The sequence below is a fragment of the Montipora foliosa genome, chromosome 2, assembly GCF_036669935.1.
Source record: "Montipora foliosa isolate CH-2021 chromosome 2, ASM3666993v2, whole genome shotgun sequence".
NCBI lineage: Eukaryota > Metazoa > Cnidaria > Anthozoa > Scleractinia > Acroporidae > Montipora > Montipora foliosa.
The window spans coordinates 29,327,673-29,335,172 of NC_090870.1; the positions used below are offsets into that span (position 1 = coordinate 29,327,673).

The 7,500-nt window shown below is 45.7% G+C and overlaps 3 protein-coding genes across 3 annotated transcripts; all 3 read right to left on the minus strand.

Moving 5' to 3' along the window:
* Positions 1 to 1,951: 1,951 nt before the first annotated feature.
* Positions 1,952 to 2,365, minus strand: LOC137991452 (uncharacterized). The gene has a single exon (XM_068836533.1). It carries the CDS (start codon positions 2,363 to 2,365, stop codon positions 1,952 to 1,954), a length of 414 nt encoding a protein of 137 aa, XP_068692634.1.
* Positions 2,366 to 2,945: 580 nt separating this feature from the next.
* LOC137991453 (uncharacterized) lies at positions 2,946 to 3,953 on the minus strand. Its single transcript, XM_068836535.1, has one exon. The coding sequence runs from the start codon at positions 3,951 to 3,953 to the stop codon at positions 2,946 to 2,948; it is 1,008 nt and encodes a 335-aa protein (XP_068692636.1).
* A 126-nt stretch (positions 3,954 to 4,079) lies between these two features.
* LOC137991454 (uncharacterized) lies at positions 4,080 to 5,261 on the minus strand. The gene has a single exon (XM_068836536.1). It carries the CDS (start codon positions 5,259 to 5,261, stop codon positions 4,080 to 4,082), a length of 1,182 nt encoding a protein of 393 aa, XP_068692637.1.
* Between the last annotated feature and the right edge of the window lie 2,239 nt (positions 5,262 to 7,500).

A 7,500-nucleotide genomic window follows, 5' to 3' on the forward strand; every position in this document is an offset into this window, starting at 1 on the left:
CCTTTAATTATTTTGTAATATCCTGTCCCATTTTGAGGTCTTTTAGTTTTTTAAGCTTTGGTAATAATTTCAGTTTAAAGATAACACACACGCTCTTGAGTAAAGGTGCACATGATCACCTTGTGTCAAGTGAATGAACTTCGGAAAAGAATGTTAATCGTTTGTCGTTTTCAGAGTAAGGCGCTGTTTACAAGCAGGTAGGGTAACCCCTAGTGCTAGGGTTACCCTAGCACTCACACATTTCTTCTTTTTTCCAACGACGTGTTTACCAGGCAGCTAGGGTTACCCTGGTGCTAGGATAACCCTATGTGAGTGCTAGGGTTACCCTAGCTGCCTTGTAAACGCTCTGCTAGGGACAACTCACCTACGCGGGACAATTTTTTAGCGGTTTACATTGTGTTTGCAATTCTGGTGGTTACCAAGCACGCAAAGTTGTCCCGGCTGGTAGGGTAACCCTACCTGTGAAATTTTGCTTGTAAACCGGGGCTATGTTTGACCCTCCTGCTAGGGTAACCCTAGAAGTAGGGTTACCCTACCTGCTTATAAACAGGGCCTAAAACAACGTACTTTTTAGCCAAGAAACTTTCGTCTTTGGTTTTTTTAATTTTGTTGTAATATTTAACTGAATATTTACATTTCATCTGTCGGGTCAGGAAGCCTTCTTTGTCGGGTTCCTGAGAAACGTATCTATTGTGACTTCAGGGAGAACAATAGACCATATTCGTATTCTCGGTATTGGACTGGAACTAGCTTGCAATGGAGGCTAATGCGGGGAAATCTTTTCAAATGCAAATACTTTCTAATATATTTCCCCGCATTAGCCTCCATTGCAAGCTAGTTCCAGTCCAATACCGAGAATACGAATATGGCCTATTTACACAATTGCGAGGTTGAGCGGCCATGTAACTGAAAATCTGAACATCTATGAGATACAAAAACAGACTTGCGAATTATCGCAAATCACAATGCTGACAAGCACAAAAGCAGAAGAAATGGTTAATAAATATGAAGTATTGGGGCCAAAGCCAAAGCTCCAACGCGCTTGCTACATCAACGCAGTAACTTAGCTTTAATTCCATGCTCGAAGTTCATTAACTAAAGCGATTGCTAAAAAGAAGCAAACACAAATACGTTATTGCAATGAGCTAAGTGAACAGAAATCGACAAAAGAATCGCAAACGACGAAATAAACGAAACGACGAGTGGAAAATAATACTTACAAACGTTGTATGGCTTTTAAACGGAACAAACTAAACCAAGGGACGATAAAACTTATAACAAACAATGTTGACTCTCCGAAGAACAAAATGAGAATAAATTTTTAAGCAAAGCGGCGAATTTATACTAATGAACTAAACAAAGGCAAAATTATGCAGGAAAAAAAAATATAAGCGTGACAGAAAGTAATTTTAAAAACAAAGGCGAACAAAATATTCATAAAAAATGCGGCAGCAACATATGGCTCCCCTAAGAGTTTCTAGCTTCCAAAGAAACTCTTACAGACTGAAGCTTTCAAAAAAGGCAAAATACACAAAGTTTCAGTTATGTCACTAAAGGCTCCTCTGACTGGGATTTAAACCCTGGTCTTCGGGCGTCTTTTCAAGGATTAGGACAAGCTTGTGGACTGGACGATCTAGTGTTGTTGTTCCCGTAGTGACTCTGACGGAACGCACGTTTCCTTCTGCATCGGGATAGGTGTCGACTATTTGGGCCATAGGCCAATCGTTCCGTGCGGCTCGATCATCTGCGATGAGGACCAGGTCTCCCTTTTCGAAGTTCCTTCTTGGGCGATTCCATTTCACTCTTTGCTGCAGACATTGTACATACTCCTTTCTCCATCTTGACCAGAATACGTTGGCAAGGTATTGGACTCTTCTCCATCTTTTGCGCAAATAAACATCTTCTTTCTGGAAGTTGCCAGGTGGGGGTAACACAACCTTGGATTTCATCGTCAAGATGTGATTCGAATGTGATTGGGGGTCAACGGATCCAAATCGTCTGGATCACAGGAAGGTGTGGTTAGGGGTCTGCTGTTTATAATACACTCTACGTCCGTCATTAAGGTTCGAAAGGATTCGTCGTCAAGACCGCAGCCATGTTCACGCATTAACGCAGTGAGAATTGAACGTACAGAACGAATTTGGCGCTCCCACACGCCACCCATGTGGGAAGCAGACGGAGGGTTTCGCTTCCATTGTACCCAATCAGCCTTGAACTCTCTGCATAAGCTTCTCTGAATTGAGCCGTTATCCATCTCTTCTAGAGCTCTTCGTAATTCTTTCTCTGCCCCAACGAGATTTTGTACCCTGATCAGATCTGATCTCACGCACTGGCCTTCTTCTTGCAACAAAGCGTCGTAAAGCATCCAGAAAGGAATCAGTTTCTAGGGAGTTCGCAGTCTCGATGTGCACGGCCCGACTTGATAGGCAGGTAAACAACGCACCGTAACGCTTCATTTCCTTGCGTCCATCTTTGATAAAAAATGACCCAAATTAATCGACGCCACAATACGTAAATGGAGGGGCTGGTGATAATCTTTCTTTGGGAAGATTGGCCATCTTTTGCTCACTGATTACACCACGAAGCCGGCGACCCGTCACGCACTTTGAGATGAAGTGCCGTACAACGGAATTGGCGTTGATGATCCAATATTTGCTCCTAAGCGCGCCCAAGGTGATGCTTCGACCGGAATGGCCAACCCTTTCATGCGCGTAACGAATAACGAGATTCACCACAAAACTCTTCTTTGGGAGGATAACCGGGTGTTTGAAATCATCCGGAAAGACTCGTGATTTGCCAAGTCTTCCCCCAACACGCAAGAAGGCATTCTTGTCTAGAACAGGATCAAGTTGATACGATGTGCTAGATTTCTTGATTTCCGCTTTTCTGGCTCTTGAGAAATCACGTGTCTCTTGACGATGCTCTCGCTGGATCTTCCGTAAGACTTAAAGCTCCCTAGGAAACGCACGATCTTGTACCAGTCGGAGAATGGTTTCCTCTGCGCGCTGCATTTCTTCGACCTTGAATGATTCGCGACTCGTGTCTTTAATGGCTGCATTTCTCGTTCTGTGTGCTTTGTCTGTCAGCGGTAACTGCTTGTGGGTTAATAATTGCTTGAGGCGTAACATCCAGGCAATGCATCTCTTCATGCGATGCCAGTTACCGAAACGCGCAAACCTCGTCAGGATGTCTGCCTTTTCGTCGACAACAGTAGTTAGCACTTGAACTTTCTTGACATCAGGATCATTGTTGAGGAGGCTATTCAGGACACAAGGAGGCTCGGGCCATTCACTCTCGGATAACCATAAGAAATCAGGGCCTTTGATCCAACGTTGCTGATGAGATAATTGATAACCATTCAGACCACGCGATGCGTCATCAGCCGGGTTGTTCTTGGATTCAACATACCTCCACTGAGCGGGATCTGTTTGATCTCGAATACTTTGCACGCGATTTGCTACAAACACGTGGAAACGCTTGGCTTCGTTTCGTATGTACTTCAATACGGTCGTGCTATCGGTCCAGTAGGTCTCACTATCAACGGGATCATCTAGCTCTCTGGAAACCATTCCACCTATTCGAACAGAGATAGTCGCGGCTGTAAGCTCGAGACGCGGAATTGTCATGGCTTTAAGTGGGGCTAGGCGGGACTTCCCCATCAGAAACGAACAGTGGATGTTACCCTTGTCGTTTTCAATCCGTAGATACGTCACTTGGCCATAACCAGTGGCACTTGCGTCTGAGAAATGGTGGATTTGCCTTGAGATAACAGAACCGAAACCATCAGGCTTGAAACAACGGTCCATTGAGAAGTGCTCCAATGCAGACAACTGACCTCTCCAATTCTCCCAACGTACGCGAAACTCATCGTCAATCTCATCAGCCCAGTCTAACTTCGTGCGGCACAGATCTTGCAAAATTTTCTTTCCGGTCAACAAAAGGGGCGCAGCCATCCCCAGTGGATCAAAATAGAACAGATGGTGGAAAGAATACCTCGGCGAGTGAGTGGCTTATCTTTGAGGATGATTCGAAACCCAAACCTGTCTTATTCGACAGCCCACTGTACCCCAAGGGCTCTTTCAACTGGAAGCTGGAAGAAAATTACTGCTCAGGTCCAAAGCTCTCAATCCTTGGGCACGTAAGTCCTCTGGCACGCTCTCCAACACGTTTCTTCTGTTGCTAACAAGCTTCGATAGATTGAAGCCTACATGAGCACATGCGGAGCGTACACAACGTATTCTCTGAATAGCCTCTTCTTCTGACTCTTCCGAGCGTAGACAGTCTTCTACATAAAAATTCTCCCTCAAGACCTCAGCTGTTTCGGAACCAACGAATTCTTCTGCATCATCTGCAGCTCGTCTTAAAGCGAAATTGGAAGAACTATGGGAGGACACAGCTCCAAACAGGTGCACATTCATCTGATATTGTGCGAGGTCTCCATCTAGGTTACCACTCGGCCACCAAAAGAATCTGAGAAAATCTCTTTGTTTATCGAGCACTCGAACCTGGTGAAACATGGCATCAATATCACCCATAAAAGCGATTGGTTGCTGACGAAATCTTGACAACACGCTAACTAAGCAACTGGTCAGGTCCGGCCCCTGGAGTAACTGGTCACTTAGAGACGTCCCTCCAAATCTGGCACTGCAATCAAACACAACTCTGATCTTGTTTGGTTTCCTAGGAAGGTAGACACCATGATGAGGTATATACCACAGTTGACCTGACTTGACGGGAGCTAGATCTTCTGGCACCTTTCTAGCAAATCCCTTACGGATGATGTCATTCCTAAAATTAACGTAGTCTTCGTAAAATTTGCTGTTTCTTGTAAACTTTCTTTTCAGCCAGCATGCTCTTTGCAACACCTGCTCTCTGTTATTCGGAAAACACACATCGTCAGAGCGGAAGGGTAGAGGTATCTCGTAGTGGTTGTCATCTGTGCGTCGGATGCCTTGATGGACAATCTTAAGAAATTTCTTGTCTTCTTGTGAGTACTGTCGACTTTTCTCGTCAAATCTTTCGTGGAAGTCTAGTTCGAACATCTTGTTCAAAGCCAGTGGCACAATAATTTCTTTAACTTTGTCCTCTATTGCAAAATCATGGCCAAGGAGCTTCTCCGATCCTACTTTAAAGGCAGCTATTCTATTGCAGTCGACTTTCTGCTGCTCTGTGCTGGTCATGTGCAGCGGCCCAACTATTGCCCATCCTGCAAAAGTCTTTAACGCATAGGGACCACCGTTTGCACTCGCTAGGATGTCCATCGGTTCAAGGGCCTTTGGACAGTTTGATCCAATGAGAAGACCGACTTTCGCACCATGGAGCTAAAAGGGCATAAATTCAGCTACCCGGTTGAGGTATTTCCACCGACTTCGATCGCAGAAATATCTCCTTTAGTGTATGTCTTAGGCAAAGTGATGGCATTTTCACCATTCAGATCCGTAACGGTCAAACCGTTCAAAACCTTAGTGTCGTGTAACTTAGTACCGTTCACAGTTCTCACCATCAGCTTCGCGTCGGCACCTTTAAAATCCAAGCAGGCAGCTACGTCTTCAAGAACAAAGGTTGCGGTGCTACAACTGTCGAGCATGGCGTAGATAAGCACTTCAGTTCCGGCGGCTTTTAGTCTCACAGAGACTATAGGTACGGCAGTTACTGGGTTCCCTGTGCCAACAACACTACAAACGGCCTCCTCAGTTTCAGCATGAGAGGTAGTTACGACATCCACTGATTGTTCGTTTAAGGGATTCTGATTCCTGATTATTGGCTGATTAGGACGAAAGTTGCCATCGTGAAGTCCGGTAGGATGACGTCTATCACACGTTTTACAAGTTCTTCTCTGGGCACACCCATTTGACCTATGACCACCACCGTAGCACGCGAAGCACAGCTCTTTCCCCTTTAGAAACTCTCTCCTTTCTTGTAAGGATTTCTTTAAGTACTCTTTACAGTCATCAAGGTCATGACTCTTCCAACACATCTCACACAAGTTTGCAGGGTCGTTCTTGGGTGCAGTAACTACTGTCGTTGCGTGACTAGAAACATGGCTTGTCGTGCGGGAAAGGTCTCCGTATGTTCTCGGCTTGTTTGCATTCCTACCCTTGTTGAAGCGATCGGGGCTTTGTGACTCATCCAAACGACTGAGCGCTTCTCGTGAAAATACTGGATCGGTGGCAATACCCGCCTCAGTCTTGACAAATGTCACGAAGCTAGTAAACGTGGGGGTGATGCTTCCGGCGACTCAATGTCTACTCGATTCTCTGCGCCATCTGTCTTGGAGTGACAACGGAAGTTTTCTCACCATAGTCTGAATGTTGTGTGGATGGTCTAAAATTGACAGAAACGTAAGCTCAGACATCGCGCTCCGACACTGAGTGAGAAACGTAGCAAACCGATCTAAAGCCTGATCGTCCCCTTGTCTGATGCAAGGCCATTCATTAACCTTCTTTATGTAAGCGTTCGCAATCTTGTACGGGTCTCCATACTTTTCAACCAAAAGCTTCATAGCCTCTGCGTATCCGTTCTGACTGTCGAGATGGAGGCAACCTTTAATCCACTCTTTCGGCTCCCCTTCCAGGTACTGCTCTAAGTAGCGCAAACGTAGGTCGTTCGACTTCAGTTTACTCTCTATTTGTGACTCAAACGCTCTGTGAGGATTACCGGTGAATTTGGTGATAGTTAGTGCTGGCAAAAGGGTTTGCTGTTGCTGTTCCACCAAGAGCTCGGTTAATCGGTTTTGCTGACTGAGAACCTCTTGAACACCTTCAGAAGCGTTCTGCCTTTCGCTCTGTTTCATTTTAAATTCAGGAACACATGGGTTAAACTGTGAATAAGGCGCTGCAGTTGGCTCTACTTGTCCAGGAGGGTAATATGCCTGAGGAACAGGTGGTGGATGTGGGCGTGGAAAAGGCTCAAACTGTGAACTATGACAGACCGTTAGCGGTGGATGTACGGGTAAAACATGCGGCTTTTCTTCCAAGGTACCATCCTCAAATTCAGCATACGCCCTTTCCCTCGCTTGAGCTACCGCTAGTTGTTCTTCTAAGAGTAAGCGCTCTGTTCTCTTCTCCAGTTCTTGCATACGCTCTAACATTGCGAGCTTCGCCATCAGTTCGGCCGCTTTCACTCTTTCTTTCGCCCGACCGGATGCAACAGATGTGGACGATGCCTTTGAGCGGCGGGACGATCCAAAACGCCTCGAACATTCTGATCGGTCATCTAGGCTGTTTAAAATCTTTTCCTTCGCGGAAGACATCCACTGTTCCGTTGTCTCGATAAAATCAATCATATGACCGCTTTGTAGAGCGTACCAGTCGCTAGCTACGTCAAGGTCTTCTTCAGTTTCAAGGTCATTCATAAGGGTTGCGACCGCCTTTTTCACCTCCTCGCTGGCCGCGCGAAATGTGGACATCTCGCTTTCAACAGTATTAACATTGTCTGTGTTTTTGGTCATTTCGGTTATACGCGTCGACGTACCAAGACTTGGCGCGGGCAAGGAACTCG